Genomic DNA, 15,786 nt, shown 5'->3' on the forward strand with positions numbered 1-15,786 from the left:
CAATGGATGCCCAAGACTGTCCCAGTGACACAAAACCATTCAAACCAACAAACTTTCTCAGCAGAACTCCACGGATTCTCATAATCCGAAAGCAGACTTCGGAAGAGGTGACCGGTAATGGAGACGCCCTTGTACCTGATGGAAACCCAAACCTGGTTGAGGTTGAAAGAGAACCTCCAGAGAAGATCCAAGGCAACCTACCTTCTGTGTTCTGTGGAAATGATAGCAATGGGATGGGGCAGGAAGACCCAACTCCAAAGGAAGGTTCAGGAGACAACGATGGGGGCCATGGGAGCGTTAATTTAGCTGCCACCGAAGGGAAGCCAATGGAGGAGATGGCCAACCATGACCACAACTCTCTGCCCTGTGCCAATGAAAATTGTGGAATCATGACTTGGAGAGATTGTGATATCCAACAGTGCAAAACAGATTGGAGAATGGGGGAAAACATTGAGGCAGTCCTCAATTGGAGCGGGAACAGGGCATCAACTGGCTATGACAAAGCAGCATCCTATGGCTACGAAGGCAACAATGGCTCGCCCGAATCCAACGACATCACCATCACACGCCCCATTGTGCAACAATGGTCAATGGACTACCGGTGGTCCCCATTGCTGAAATATTGCAAACCAGTGCAAGGTCACCATGAGTGTGTCAGCGAGGATTAAAGGTTGCGTTGAGGGTGCACCTACACCTTGGAAAGAAGGCAGATTGGCCCCAAACTTAATTGCTAAGGCTCAAAATAGTGGATCATGGGAGTTGTAGTTTTGAAAAGTCTTCAATCTTCTTGGCCAAAGAGGTTCAACTGCAACTCCCAGGATCCCATAGAATTCCAGGGAAGTTAAAGTGAATTCCTCCCATGATGTCGTCTCTCTCCTTTGTTTGCACAAAGCAATAATGAGATATCATTGGCCAAGATAATTGAAGAGTCTCTTTTTTTTAATTGGTGAATTTAAACCATTTATATTATTAGAAAAAAACTTTATTTGATTTTAAAAAAACTACTCATCTGGGTGATCATCTATCTCTTTTTCTGTCTCCTCTTCCTCGTCGATTTGGGCCTCGGGTACTCCATCATTATATGGGAATAAATGGGGGGGGGTGTAGATGGCTGCTGTATGTTTCTTTTGTAGAGTCTTGTCTTCTTTTTTTGGATATTTTGGGTTCTTTTCTTCACTTTCTGGTTGTGGTGCTGCCATTTGGGCTAGATCTTTCTTTAGTTTCCTGTAAAATTCATCGGCTTTCTCTTCCGTTTTTATCCAACTTTTTTCTTCTTTATATGTCAGCATTAGTCCTTCTTGTTTTTCCCAACGAAACCTAATCTGTAGTCGTTTTAATTCATCCATAAGGAAAAAGTATTTTCTGTGGTTGTTGAGGGTAGTCTGGGGAAATTCTTTGAAAATCTGGACTTTTTATCCTTATGAGTAATCAATTTCATTCTGGATCCTTGAAAAATTTCCTCTCCTGTGCTTTTTTTTTTTTTTTTACAAAATGTGTGATTATGTCTCTTGGAACCTTATTTTTTGGCACAAAGCATTAATGAGATATCATTGGCTTATATAGGAGATAATTAGTGTAAGTCCTCAGTTGTAGGGTTCGAAAAACCCTAGAAATTATCTTAAATAGATGTTAGCTAGCTTAATCAACCGTATGATAGTCAAGTCTGTATTAGATTGGTATTTTCAGAATGAAAATTATGCCCCGGTGTTGGAAGGCAAACCCTATTGCTATTGTATTTTTTCCCAATGTTGTTCTTTTTAGGATTGTGTGCTAAAGTAGTTTTCAGTCCATTCACATTGAGCCTTATGCATGCTTTACATGGTATGAAAAATGTAGTTTTTTGGTGTTTAATAAAAATACAAATAAAATAAATTGCACAAAGCTGTTGTTGATAAATGTCTGCAGGCTGTGCCTAAAATCGAGCAAAGAATGAGATTTCGTAACAATAGGTAGGATGTAACCTGACCCTTGATTTGGGGTGGGCAAATGCTGCCAACTAATGACCAAGTACTCTTATTTTCTGGCAGCCAAGAGATGCTAACTTGTGCCAATTTCCATGTCAGGTGCCCAAACAAAGGCAATCTGGTAGAATGTTTCATGCCAATAGTTCAAATGGGATGCCAGCCTTTCTCTATGGTGCCTCATCTTCTCTCTAAGCCAATGGTTCCCAACCTGAAGACCATAAATGGTCCCCAAGAACTAAAATATGGTTCACAACCTCACTGTTTCGACACTGTTGCAATGAGAATTACTGGTCTCGCAAAAACCCTCTTATAGTGCTGAGACAATGAGGATGTCGGGAGGGGAGAGGCTGACTACCCACAAAAGGCGTGACAACAAGCCTCCTGACTGCTGCTTCTCCTCTTTCCCCTGAAAGTGGGGACGCCTTGGTGTCTTCATTTTTAGGCCTGTTCCTGGGGTTATTTGTGCTGTTTCAGAACATTGGATAGACCACATCAACTGGGTGACATATCTTCTGTATCAGAAACTAGAGCTGATGTGGTCTATCCAATGCAGCTTTTCTGAATCAGCACCCCAAAAAAACAAACCGAATCTAAAGTTGACCAAAAACTGATTCCTAACCCTTTTGGTACTAACGTTGGAGAGTGGTCTCTGGTCCAAGTGGTCGATGATCAAGAGGTCCATGGTCAAAATTGTCCCTGGTCAAAGGGGTCCCTGGTCAAGGTGGTCCCCAGTCAAAGAAGTCCCTGATCAAAGTAATCCCTGGTCAAGTGGTCCCTGATCACGAAAAGGTTGTGAACCACTGCTCTAAGCTAAGGAAAGGTCTAATTCTCACCAAGGGTGGGAGTCTAATGCTGAACTTTATCTCAGCCCCTGAACAATTGTCCTGGCCCAGTTCTCCCTCTTAAAAACAATTAGCAGTAAATTCTCCTGGCCTGACCCTCCAAATTATTGACACCTTGTTCCAAAATACATCGGAATAGAATCCTAAAGTTGGAAGAGACCCTCAGGCCATCCAGTCCAACCCCATTCTGTTATACAGGAAGACACAATCAAAGTACTCCTGAACGGTGACCATCCAGTTCACCAAAAAAACCTTGAGAGATGGAGCTTCCACTAAACTCTGAGGTAGTATATTCCACAGTTGGACAGCTCTTATTGTGAGGGAGTTGTTCTTAATGTTTAAATTGAATCCTTTTGCCAGACATTTGAATCCATTGCTCCATTGTTTCTTACGACCTCATCACATGGGCTGCTGGAATCACTATGTGTTGTGTTGAATCTGGTGACCGTCCTCAGGGGGTGTGGTGAACCTGTTGCATCACCTGGCTTGGCAGGAAGCTGATCCCACTGGGGGAAGCATCAACTATGGGGCTCCACACCACCAACACCACTATTGTTATCATCCCGTGTTATCATCATGGTGGCATACATCAGCTCCACTCTACGGAGCCCTGCCAGAAGTTCCTTTACATTGTAAGATGGGAGCTGGCAGGCTCCATGGATCTACAAGGGCTTAACCGGCATATGCCACTGAAAAAAGACCCGTCTGATGAGGTCGTAAGTCTCTCTCTTTTCTCGATATCTCCTCTCAAATGTTTCAACATGGCTTCATGTTCCCTCTCAATCATCTCTTCTCCAAGCTAAGCCACTCTTGATAGCGATTCATAGGTTCTTGGTGGCCCATCCCTAGACACCTTCTATCCTGTCCATCTCCTTATTGTATTGTGGTGCCCAAAACCAGACACAGGGTTATTCCAGGTGAGGTTTAACCAATGCGGAATAGAAGGGGGTTATGTCTTCCTTCAGTCTAGACACTAGACTCTTATGGGTGAAGCCTAGAATCATATATGAGGTTCTGCATCACACTGTTGACTTAAATCTCCATCTGTAGAATTAACTGCAACATTCACACTGGCTTCTATCTGACAAAGAGTTCGTCTCACACCCAGGACTTTCCACAGATATATATTAACCTTCCTTGCTTAGTTTCTCCATACCTCACAACCTCTGAGGATGCCTGCCATAGATGTGGCCGAAACGTCAGGAGAGAATACTTCTGGGACATGGCCATACAGCCAGGAATATATACAACAACCGATCTATAGAAAAAGACGACCCGCTCCTCAACTTTCACATGAATCACAACATCTTCTCTATTTGCCTCCAAATTGTATCTATTTTGAACACGAGTTGACCAGTGTACCATTGTACGACCATATTTGTCTCGCATATTATATGCCATACGGAATGATTCAGACCATCGGGTGGGAGGACTTCCATGAGGTCGTAGGGTAGGACTGAAATATTAGCCTTATTGTCATGAAGTTAGAAGGCAAACAATCAAGAAACAATAACTTTAACTGAAGAATTTACTGATCCCGGCATTGATTTCGGTCCAACCCGCTCATAGCACCATCCATGGTCAAGTCAGTTGTGGGCAGAGTTGCAATAATGGAAAGAGGCCGATTTAGGCTACAATCCAGGACTTGGTTCATGTCTCATGCATTAATTTGTAGAGAGGCCCAGGAGGTGTTTTTTGACCTATTTGCATCACACCCAAATCCCCTCTGGACTAAATTAATCATATCCCTTACCTTGCAGCCGAACCACATTCACTAAGTTGAGAAAGGGCATCTCCCTTTCATTAGGAATTAGGGGTTTCAACTTGTTACCTTTAGAGTTGGATGGATTTTCCTGATTGTAATTGCTGTTTGCTGTGAGAATTAGAGGGGACGATGGCAAGGCTATTGCTTCTTTGGTAGCATTATCTGGTCTGTGGAACCAGAAAAGCAAGGAATTTCAATGAACGGGAAAATTCCTCAACCTAAATCTGAAGTTCATGAGACTGCAAGGATCTCAGCCTGGAGGAGGATACTTCAACCCATCCTCCATTTAACAATATGAATGATGGAGTCAACTGCCCCCTTGGATACAACTCACTTTAATTTCAGGCAACTGAAGCTTGAAGAAGCACATTGTTTATGTTGTGATGGAGTCTTCAAGTAGAGATACTACTAGTTGTGTTAGAAGAGGAAGGAAAACTACTCATGAGCAAGACTCCGATGAGGAGCAACAAAGGAAGAGAATCTGGGAAATACTTATGGAACCCACTGATGATGATACCTTTGAGGGTTTTGAAGGGGATTATGGGGCTGGGAGTCTGTTGCTAATTTAACCTGGGAGTCTGTTGCTAATGTAAAATTTGTTGCTAATGTAACCTTGCAATTGGCAAGGTGTTTGTTGGACGCTTTTTCGGGATCTGTGTTTCAGAAGACATGTTTGGAAGATTGCTTTGGGACGTAAGTGTTAACCTGGGTTTTCTGTGGCAACGGGGGCTGGCATTGTGTGGGTTTGCGCTGGATTGTCCTGTGTTGATTTTATGCATTAGCTGCCGGCTTGCCTCTGTCGCTTTGGCTCTTTGTGTTGACCTTGGACTGGAACTCGATGCCTGTGACTTCTTCCTAATGACACGGATTGGAACTCGATGCCTGTGACTTCTCCCTAACAACACAGACCGGATGTGGCGGCTGTGACTTCTCCTTTACGATGTGGTTTAGCTTCAACAACGTTTTGGGGCATAGTGTGGCCTCTGGTCACTGTGGGTAGTTGCTGGTAGCTTTCCTGTGTTTGTTAAGCTCCATCGAGTAGGTGGAACGAGTTTCCAGCCATTTCGGCTTAGTTTGTTTTAATCCGGATTATTTCCCAGGATAATCCGGATTATATCCTGAGTTTGGGTTTTTTGAGTTCTTTTTGGACATTGTTACTTCACACTGAAGAGAAAGTGTTTTGAGCCCTTTTTTGGTTTCTTAGGCTCTTTTGTGTTGTTTTGCAATAAACTGAGTTGTTTATATTGGCTGGTGTCTGACTCATAACAGTTTATTCCCTTATAAAGTTCTCTATTTATTAACCCCACTAAGGGAGCTGCAGTCTATTAAAACATATGGATTTTATGGAAAGTCTGGAGGTGATGAGGCTGCCAAATGTGTGTGTGTGTGTGTGTGTGTGTGTTTAAGGTGCATAATTAGGACCGAGTTAACAACAAAACCACTGGGCCAAATCACACCAAATTTGGCCACAAAACTAATCACTTTCCAAGGAGTGACCATAAAAAAAGAAAACAAAGACAACACCAGAATAATCCCCAAAAATAAAAAAAAACCTACTATGCGGGTGTGAAAGAACTCTCTCTCTTATGGTGACAACCCCATCTGCCATCTTGAAAGCAGCCACTATCACCCAAGCTCCTGGGCCAGCTAAGGCGAAGAGGCAATGGGGATAACGCCGAGAAAAGCGTGTTCCCTTCGCTATGGGGCAGGCATGGGTGGAAGATTTGTTCCAGCAAGAGGAAGACTCCAGGTCCTCCTCAGGCTTCTCTCTCACTGAGTCCGGGGCCTCCTTTCCGGGCTCCATCCTTGCTGCCTCAGCATGTCTCCTCTAAGTTGCCTCCACATCTTCTTATTTCCCTCTTTTCCTTCATCTCCTCTTCGCCTCCTTCGCTGTGCCACTCTCAGGAACGCACTCTCCACCCGTGCCATCCGCAGCAAAGGGAACACACCTCCTTCCTCGACTTGGCTGCCCCGGGACAAGAGGGGCTCGGATGGAGCCCCAAAAGCAGGGGAGGAAGAGGAAGAGAAAGAAGGGACGTTGCATTCCAGCTCACCAAGCAAGTATTCCCATAAGAAGAAAACAGCCAGGGTTTGAGGCTGCAAGGCTATTCACTGCTATTCCACCTGGCCAACAAAGGATTCCCATACACCACAGCAACACGTAGCCGGGCACAGCTAGTATTTAATAATCGAGAGCTGGAGCCTCCAGTGGCCTAGGGGATAAAAGCCTTGTGACTTGAAGGTTGGGTTGCTGACCTGAAGGCTGCCAGGTTCTAATCCCACCCGGGAAGAGCGTGGATGAGCTTCCTCTGTCAGCTCCAGCTCCATGCGGGAACATGAGAGAAGCCTCCCATAAGGATGGTAAAACATCAAAACATCCGGGCGTCCCCTGGGCAACGTCCTTGCAGACGGCCAATTCTCTCACTCCAGAAGCAACTCAGGTTGTTCCTGACACGAAAAAAAAATCGAGAGCTGATGTGGTCTATCCAATGCAATTTTTTGAATTAGCACCCCAAATAACCCAAGGAATAAGCCTAAAAACAGACACCAAGACAAAAATGGTTTGGTTGGGCTGTGTTTTTATCCGTAGTAGTAACCATGAGACCGCAGACCACATTTTAGTTCTTGCAGACCACTGGTGGTCCACAGGCCACAGGCTGGGGACCACTGTTCTAAATTGCTTTGTAAAACACCTTTACCTACAGGCAGAGCTGGTCCAACAATGAGGTGAATTAAGCAGTCGCTTCGGATGCAAAACATATGGTTTTTCTGTTGATTTGTTGTAAAACATGATGTTTTGGTGCTTAATTTGTAAAATCTTAATGTAATTTGATGTTTAATAGGCGTTTCCTTAATCCCTCCTTATTATCCAACATTTTCGCTTATCCGACACTTTTATTTTTCAGTGATTGGTTGGGGGGGGGGCGCCAAAATTCTGTTCGCCTACACTTGAAAATTACCTAGGGCTGGCTCTGCCTACAGGACAAGATTTATTATTTGTCACCAGAGAACATGCTAGAAGACAATTGTGTTGACAGTTATGGATTTGTTCATCAGCAATGTTGGAGAGGTTCTCTTATTTCCGGCATTACATACATCCAAACTATATAAGAGGTCTCTTATTTCAGAAGAACCATTTTATACTCAGAACTTTTGGTCATGGTGAGACCCAAACTCAGCTTGAACCACAGTGTCCATCTGGATATATCATGGAGAGGAATTTGCCTTCTGTGTGTCATACTTGAACATAGATGACTATATGGAGTCAAACTAAATTTGGGACATCTTGAAGTTCTTCTTTTCATCAAATCTCAGTCCAAGGCCTTTCAGCTCTTGTCTTTTCTTCTACAGACGTAGCTATTTCTCTCCCCCCCCCCTCCTTCTTTCTGTTTTATAGGCATTATCCATTTACCAACCCATGTTGAAACACCCAACTCTTCCAGGTCCTTCATAGGGTTTCATACTGGTCACAATGGCCATAGACCTATTTAATCCTGAACAAGAACTAAGGTGGCATTATATTAGGTTTGAGTGCCTCCCAGTGGCTAAAAATTCCTTTTGCACCCATAGAGTAGGATTGAGAGTGCATCTATGTTGTAGAATGAATACAGTTTGGCCCCGCTTTAACTCAATGCTATGGAAACTTGTGGTTTGGTGAGGCACTAGCATTTGTATGTAAATAAGGCCAAAGACCTTATCAAACCACAACTCCTAGGATCCCACACAACAATGACATGCAATAAAATCCCCAACTTGAGCAGAGCATAGGGATCCAAGAAGAGCAGATTTGAGACATCTTGAAGCCAGTCTTCACTCCCTAATGTTTCATTTTCATGGCCTAATGTCTCCTACTTCATAGTAGATGGTTTCTTATTCCTGTCCATGCCTTGAACTCACCTCTGACTTACAGAAACTTTCTCCTAGCTATATATATTCTGATGAAATTAGGCATTTCCATCCTCTCAGACTTGCCCAAGCTCATCTCATGGGTTTCCATGTCTGAACGTGGATTCAACCACTGGTATCTCTGATACTTTCGTCTCCAAAGTACGTCACCATGATTAATCCCAGATACTATTTGTTACGTGTCTTCGAGGTGACCCTAATTTATGGTAAGCCTCTCCTAAGATCTTCTTGGCAGGATTTATTCAGAAGTTTGCCATTGCCTTCCTCTCAGGTGGAAAGAGTGTGACTTCTCCAAGATCACTCCGTGGGTTTCCATATCTGGTCTCCTTGAGTCCTACCATCTTAGTTGTCTAGGACAGAAGATTGCCATTGACACTATAAAAGATGGCATCTGAAATATGCCACATAGAACTATGATAAAGGACATTATTATTCCAATGATATAACTATTAGCAATGCATTCCTCATGAGGAGGAACTTTCCAGCTCATGGATCTTCAGCCGCTGTCCCGTGGCAGTTTTCTGGCCACTTAGACATGAGGATGAGGATTAAAAGGGCATTTTTATTATTATTCTAATTGCATCTCTACCATGGTAGGCATTTGGCATCTCCAACCAAACTCCTACCTCATCTCTCTTCTTTGTCATCTTTGTATGATCAAAGGCAAGAGGGTGGATCTTGGTCTCGTGGCCTGTGGTTGAATAATCTCTTGAGATCTACAAGGGAGGAAACTGGCAAAGCATGATAGAGGTGACAAATCGAGACATCACGCCAGGTCACGACTGATGGGACAACTCTATCCAAATTTGGATCTGCGACATCAAAGTCTGAGCCACGCCATCTCCAAGGAGTTCCTCGAAACCTATATTAAGAGCTGTAGCCTTCTTGGGTTCATATTCTCTGAAGTTCAAAACATCCTCAACAGACGTATTCCGCATCATCAGGTAAGCCAGGATCACCCTTTATGACTGTGGATAAGAATTACTTGTTAATTTTGAATAATACTGCGGAGAAGAGATGTTGGATGTTTATTTAATTATATTATTATATTATAACCGCTGCCACCAGTGTAAAGATGTTTATAATGCGGCCACCAAATGTAAAGGGGATTATCAACACTTGCCACCACTATGGGAAGATATAGCCACTAGCTACTTAGAGAGGAGACCTTTTACATTTTGTTTTTCTTCTTTCTTCTTGTTTGTTTTTGATGGTAATATATATGACAGAAGCTGAGATGTTTAAAAGAATAATAATACGTTTATTCTGGCACAAAGCTTAATGGTTACATTTCTCTTTAGAGGCACTTTGGTTAACAGTTGCAAGGCTAGAATGAGGTTTTTCAAACTTCTTAAAATGTCGCTTCTTTCTTTACTGCTCTAAACTGCAGTCACCCTGTGAATTACAATCACAGATTATCTGTTCCTCATCAGCAGACAGACTACCTTAAAATAAGTCACCAAACTTATTTTAAACTGACTCAAAAATAAGCATTTGAGTCTCCCTGATCCATTCAACTGAGGATCAGTCTTCACTGTACCTCATCAGGGCACAGACTAACTGCTTCTTTTTAAAACCTACACTTCTCCACCAAAACGGCAGTTGGCTCCGCTCCCTTCTCCCTGGCAACCAACTCATGAGTGCAGAGTAACTGAAATATTGACCCTTTTAAAACGCAATTAAACATGACATCTGTAAACTAAAAAATTCACACTTCGTTACAAATACAAATTTCAAAGCTTGTGGACAAAATTCATATTTGAAATACTGCTCCCAGAAGTTCTCCGCCAGTGTGGATTTAGGATGTTGTAGACTAGGGGAGTGCACAATATCATTTTGGTGTACCAGATTCGGGGGATTCGGGGGATTCGGCTACCAAATCGCTGAAAACGAGCCTGGCCGAAGCCTTGGCCAATACAGATCACAGTAGCCGGATGTTTTCGGGTAATGGGGACTAACGGGGCTGAGTGGAACTCTACCTGAGGCGGATACAGCGTCTGGGCTGGGTAGCCTCCCAAATCAGGCAAGCTGTGGTTCCTCCTCTTCTTTCTTCTCCAACAGCCTCCTCCATCCCTTCCTGCACCCGCTTGAGACAAATGGGAACTTGCTTTCCCAGCAGCACGTTGTGTGGCGTGGGCATTGAAAAACCCTTTGTGCTTCCTCCCGGGACATGATGGGAGTTGAGGTTTTTCTTTCTCTGTGTTTCTCACTTTCTTTCTCAGCCAATCAGATGCCTGGTTGACTATGTCCATTCACCTCCCCTCTTGTGGTGTCCACTTGGGACTTACATTCCCAGAACCCCCTCTTGTGGGTTTTTTAAAATGTTATAGTAAAAGTTTTTTTAAAAAAATTCCCAAAAATCAGTGGATTGGTGAAACGTTCTGAAACTTGGCAGGCTTGCAGTCATAACTGTGGCCTACAAGTGATGCGAGTTTCATGCTGATAGACCTAAAATGACAGAGAAATTACCTTCTGAAGTTTTCCCATTGGCGCCAATGGACCAAATATTTCCGGAATGAAAACAGAACCGCTCTCCCAATTTTGAGAATTTTCCGATAAACAAAACAGGGGCAGCCAAAAACAGGAAGAAAATGCACGGGTTTTTGCCGAGTCGAACACCGCTATTATAGACCTATTAGAATGACTTTTGCAAGCTCTATTGCAAACAACTGGCTACTTCAAAATGAAAATTATTGGCTATGGGTTACCTCAACATACAAGTCCTGGATCGTATTGTTTTTCTCCAATCATCCTGTGGACATGATGCTCACTTTGTTGATTTGGACCAGCTATTTTTTCACTTATCCTAAATGAGAGGGTTGTTTGTTAGATCCATGCCCGGCACAGTGAGTTAAACTGCCAGAAGATCTTGTTGACCAGAAGGTTGACAGTTCAAGCCGTGGGTGGAATGAGGTCCCGCCATCAGCCTAGCTTCTGCCTACCTAGCAGTTCGAAAACAGTAATTTGAGTAGATAAATAGGTACTGCTTTGGTGGAGAGGTAAAAGCGCCCTGAAAATCATGCCAACAGTTTGATCGGGAAGGTGTTCATGGACAACAGGCTCCTCAGCTTCAAAGAATGGAACAACAGCACCTCTCCATGGCCGAGTTGAGTACAGCCTCCAGATGCCAGAATTGAAAGAGGGAAGCCTTGCCTCTGTTTATGTACTTTCTCCCTGTGTCAATTGTATAATGGCACTGAATATTTGCCATATATATGTACCTATAATCAGCTCTGAATCCCCTTGGGGAAATAGAATGGAATATAAATAAAGTATATTATTATTATTATTATTATTATTATTATTATTATTATTATTATTATTATTGACACAGCAAACAAGATAGACACGCTGGATTTCGTATCACAAAAACACAAGTCGAACACTTCCCAAGTGTCTAGGACTGTGTGATGTATTTTCGGATGATGCGTGCAGATCCCAGTCGGGTGGCCTTTTACAGTTGGCAGATAGTAATTTTGTCAATGTCTATTATTTCCAAATGCCGGCTGAGATCTTATTATTATTAGAATAAAAGAATGGGAATAATGATGGGATATAGATGTTATGGATAATAGCCAGACCTGTTAAATCCTGGTTGTGTCTCCTCATATCATTTGCTAATGACATACTGTTGGCCAAAGCAAACCTATCCAATTAGCAAATTAGTTTATCAATCAATGGGACTGTTAACTCAGGTTTGATCCAGTGTGAAACAGTTAGGGACAGAAAGAGTATCCAAACACATTTCAACCAGATGAAAGAGAGATTTCCCAAGCACTGAGATTTCCCAACAAGTACGTCTGCATGTTGTGGAATTTTAATTGTCAAGTCCAGTTAACAGTCCTATTGACTAATAGGCTAATTTGCTGGTTGGCTTTCGTCAGCAGCATGTTACAGTAGAGTCTCACGTATCCAACATTAGCTTATCCAACGTTCTGGATTATCCAACACATTTTTGTGGTCAATGTTTTCAATACATCGTGATATTTTGGTGCTAAATTCGTAAATACAGTAATTACTACGTAGCATTACTGCGTATTGAACTACTTTTTCTGTCAAATTTGTTGTATAACATGATGTTTTGGTGCTTAATTTGTAAAATCATAACCTAATTTGATGTTTATTAGGCTTCTCCTTAATCCCTCCTTATTATCCAACATATTCGCTTATCCAACGTTCTGCCGGCCGGTTTATGTTGGATAAGTGAGACTCTACTGTATTAGCAAATGGAATGACATGAGGAGACACAATCAGGATTTAACACAGTGGTTCATAAACTTTGTTTCTCTAGGTGTTTTGAACTTCAGCTCCCACAATTCTTAATGGCTGGTAAACTGACTGGGATTTCTGGTAGCTGAAGTCCAAAACACCTGGAGGACCAAAGGTTAGAAAACACTGATTTAACAGGTCTAACTACTAGACATGTCCAAAAAATCATTTTGAATCATATATCGGAATTATTTCGGATTGTTCTCGCTTTTTGATACGAATTCCGAGACATTGTCTCACAGCGCAACCAGCAATGTAATTCGAACCATTGTTGGCCCATTCTCTAATTGTCTCTTAATGTTTCGTTAATTTCCCCAACCCCAAATTTTTTAATATATATATATTTTTAAAAAATTGGTTTTTTTGTTTCTGCAACCTACCTTGAATGGGAGCTTAGCGCAGCCTAACAATCAGTCAATCAGAAGCTTCCACGATGGACGCAAAGGTGGGGGCTAACGTCCTCTGCGTCCACATGGAAGATTGCCGTACAAGCCCGGTGTGTAGCGGTTGAGCATGCGCGTCCACCATTTTAGAAACATTTAGAATCATTATGAATTTTCGGAAATATCCGAAATTTTTGGGTGAAAAAATCAGAAATACTTTCTATATCGAAGCGCCAGCGCCCCCTACTTTAGAAACGGGAATTGAAACATTTTTTTCATCGATCGGACATGCCTACTAACTACATCATAAACTATAAGTAGTCTTCAACAAATAGGACAATTTTTGCATCCCTGAAAACACAATTAACAAATATCATGAGAAACATTGTACATTGCTACTAAACCGATGTATGGATCCTTCCATTTCTAATGTTCTCCCTCATCCTTTTTTACAGGTACAGTCCATGTTCTAAGGAGATGTCTTCTTCTGGATTTAATAGTTGTGAGGACGCATGCAACGATTATGGAAGTTACATGGTGTCCGGATCTTGTGGGGGCTGTTCTGGAGGGCGGTCACTCTGCTCTGAACCATCGTGTGGGGCATCGGGGTCTTCATGCTGTTCGGGGAGGTCAAGAACCATGGGGAGCTGCTGCAGGCCACCGTCTCAGCAGTATTGCCCACCTATGCAAAAGTACTGCCCTCCGGTCCAACAGTATTGTCCTCCGGTGCAGAAATGCTCCCTACCCCAGCAGAAGTATTGTCCTCCAGTGCAGAAATGCTCCCCACCCCAGCAGAAGTGTTGTCTTCCAGTACAGAAATGCTCCCCACCTCAACAGAAGTGTTGTCCTCCAGTACAGAAATGCTGCCCACCCCAGCAGAAGTGTTGTCCTCCAGTGCAAACGTGTTACCCACCCCAGCAGAAGTGTTGTCCTCCAGTGCAAATGTGTTACCCGCCCCAGCAGAAGTGTTGTCCTCCAGTACAAACATGTTACCCACCACAACAGAAGTGTTGTCCTCCAGTGCAGAAATGCTGCCCACCCCAGCAGTATTGTCCTCCAGTACAAACATGGTATCCGCCCCAACAGAAGTCCTGTCCTCCAGTCCAATCTTGTGGTCCTCCAGTACAGCAAAGCTATGCACCTTCTCAACAGTGTTGCTCATCAACCCAACAATACAGCCAGCAAGGCCACCAAGGCTATGTCACCATCGGAGGACCGGCGATCTGCCAGACAAAACAAGTGTGCGCACCACCAGGACTTCTGAAGAAATAGCTGCTGAGAAGGATGGCCATGTGCCAATGACAACACCCTAATCTGCCTTGCAGAAAGTTGTTTCCTTTCTTCCTTCTCATGCTCCAGCAAATATACCGTATCCATCCCATGAGACAGGGACACATCTAAGCTATTACCTTGTCTATCTGAAATGAATAAATGTTTAGCATTTGGAATGCACTTCTCGGTTGTCTGTTCCATGAGTAAACTTATTTAATTCATCTCTTCTTTTCTGAATATTAATCATGCAATGCAATAAAATATATTCTAAAACTATTCAAATTTTCCCAGTCCTTTTGTTCCTTCCACAAATACATTTTGACTTCCATAAGTCTGTATGAAGACTCTTATACTCTCCTTCCGGTGCTTTCAGTAAAACTAAAAACATGACAATACAACAGTGTATCTACACCAATGGTTCTCAACCTGTGGGTACAGACCCATGGAAGCTCAAGTGGCTTCAAACTTCATTCGTTCAACATTGTAGATGAACCCTTAGTGACTATGGACAGTAGTACTTTGTCATATGCATATGTTGTATTTTGGCTCATATACATATGCTGTACTTTGACTCTAGAGCATTGGTTCTCAACCTGTAGGTCCCCATATGTTTTGGCCTACAACTCCCAGAAATCCCAGCCAGTTAACCAGCTGTTAGGATTTCTGGGAGTAGAAAGCCAAAACATCTGGCGACCCACAGGTTGAGAACCATTGATCTATACTGTAGAACTGATGCAGTTTCATACACTTGGCCTTCAGTTTCAAACAAGACCCTTCCACCTTCCAACCAGCAATGTTCAGAGCTGCTAATTCATTTTCTGGAAGGAAAGCTCCATGAAGTTTAGGAGTGAGATCATAGAATGTCATTGGACTGGAACTTCCTGTATTCTTCCCCAAAGTTTGCCCATGCCTGATCTACACTGTAGAATTGATGCAGTTTCATACACTTGGCCTTCAGTTCCAAACAAGACCCACCTTCCAACCAGCAATGGTCACTATTGAGGACATCAGAAGAAGACTTGCCTGTGATTCTTCCATTAGATCCAACTCCATTATCCTCCATGACAAATAATACCTGTAGGACCAAATAATCCTCCATCCTAGTCTAAACCCTAGAAGATCAGAGCTGCTAATTCATTTTCTGGAAGACCCAAAACAATAAGATTGAGAAGGAAAGCTCCATGAAGTTTAGGAGTGAGATCATAGAATGTCATTGGACTGGAACTCCCTGCGTTCTTCTCCAATAGTTACAATATCTGGAAGATGCAGTCCAGAAACACCATCATGGGACATGGTTGGTGGTAGTAACATGTGACAATTTTAGCTTCCTGGAACTGTTATTATTGTTATCATCAGCACCATTGCTTACTGCAGTCATTTTGACC

At 42.8% G+C, this 15,786-nt stretch overlaps 1 protein-coding gene across 2 annotated transcripts; it reads left to right on the top strand.

Annotated features, from left to right (window-relative positions):
• Nucleotides 1-8,921: 8,921 nt before the first annotated feature.
• Nucleotides 8,922-14,470, top strand: LOC107983364 (keratin-associated protein 10-1-like). Of its 2 annotated transcripts, none has more exons than XM_016996803.2 (2): nucleotides 8,922-9,421; nucleotides 13,585-14,470. In XM_016996803.2, the coding sequence occupies exon 2, from the start codon at nucleotides 13,607-13,609 to the stop codon at nucleotides 14,399-14,401; it is 795 nt and encodes a 264-aa protein (XP_016852292.1). In that variant the 5' UTR covers nucleotides 8,922-9,421; nucleotides 13,585-13,606; the 3' UTR covers nucleotides 14,402-14,470.
• Nucleotides 14,471-15,786: the final 1,316 nt, after the last annotated feature.

The sequence above is a fragment of the Anolis carolinensis genome, unplaced genomic scaffold (genome assembly GCF_035594765.1).
Source record: "Anolis carolinensis isolate JA03-04 unplaced genomic scaffold, rAnoCar3.1.pri scaffold_14, whole genome shotgun sequence".
NCBI classification, from domain to species: domain Eukaryota; kingdom Metazoa; phylum Chordata; class Lepidosauria; order Squamata; family Dactyloidae; genus Anolis; species Anolis carolinensis.